This window comes from Phaethon lepturus, unplaced genomic scaffold (assembly GCF_000687285.1).
Source record: "Phaethon lepturus isolate BGI_N335 unplaced genomic scaffold, ASM68728v1 scaffold27832, whole genome shotgun sequence".
NCBI lineage: Eukaryota > Metazoa > Chordata > Aves > Phaethontiformes > Phaethontidae > Phaethon > Phaethon lepturus.
The window spans coordinates 1-363 of record NW_010524499.1 but is presented as its reverse complement, the minus strand read 5'-3'; the positions used below and the strand labels follow the sequence as shown (position 1 = coordinate 363).

The 363-nt window shown below is 61.7% G+C and overlaps 1 protein-coding gene across 1 annotated transcript in view; it reads right to left on the bottom strand.

Moving 5' to 3' along the window:
- The window catches only part of LOC104617225 (2'-5'-oligoadenylate synthase-like protein 2), a gene marked incomplete at its 5' end in the record, with an annotated part of 2,071 nt that extends 1,856 nt beyond the window's left edge, over nt 1-215 (bottom strand). Inside the window, one exon of the mRNA XM_010282482.1 lies at nt 93-215. Coding sequence (XP_010280784.1) covers nt 93-215 — 123 coding nt within the window. The remainder of the gene's footprint in view (nt 1-92) is intronic.
- Nucleotides 216-363: the final 148 nt, after the last annotated feature.

The window sequence follows — 363 nt, the reverse complement described above, 5'->3', positions numbered from 1 at the left end:
GGCTGCCATTCCTGGGGCTGCCAGGGGAAACGGAGGCAGGGCATGAGCTGGAGCAGCAGGACGGAGGGAAGGGTGGCAGCAGGGGTGTTGGCTGGTCCCCCAGCTGGCAGTGCTCACCTTGACGGTCTTGTGGACGTGGATGTCGGTCTCGAAGCAGTCCTCCTTCAGGAAGTCGCAGATCTGCTTCACTGTTTGCTTCACCTGCTTGCTGAAAGCTGTTTTTTCCGTCCAGCTTGTTGGCAGCCACCGTCCTCAGCCCGTCCGTGGATGTCACCAGCCCCACATCCATCCTGCCAGGCGTGGTCGCTCCCTCTGCCCTCTCCTGACTTGCTGCCTGTCCTCTTGTCCACTCCTGCCTGCAAG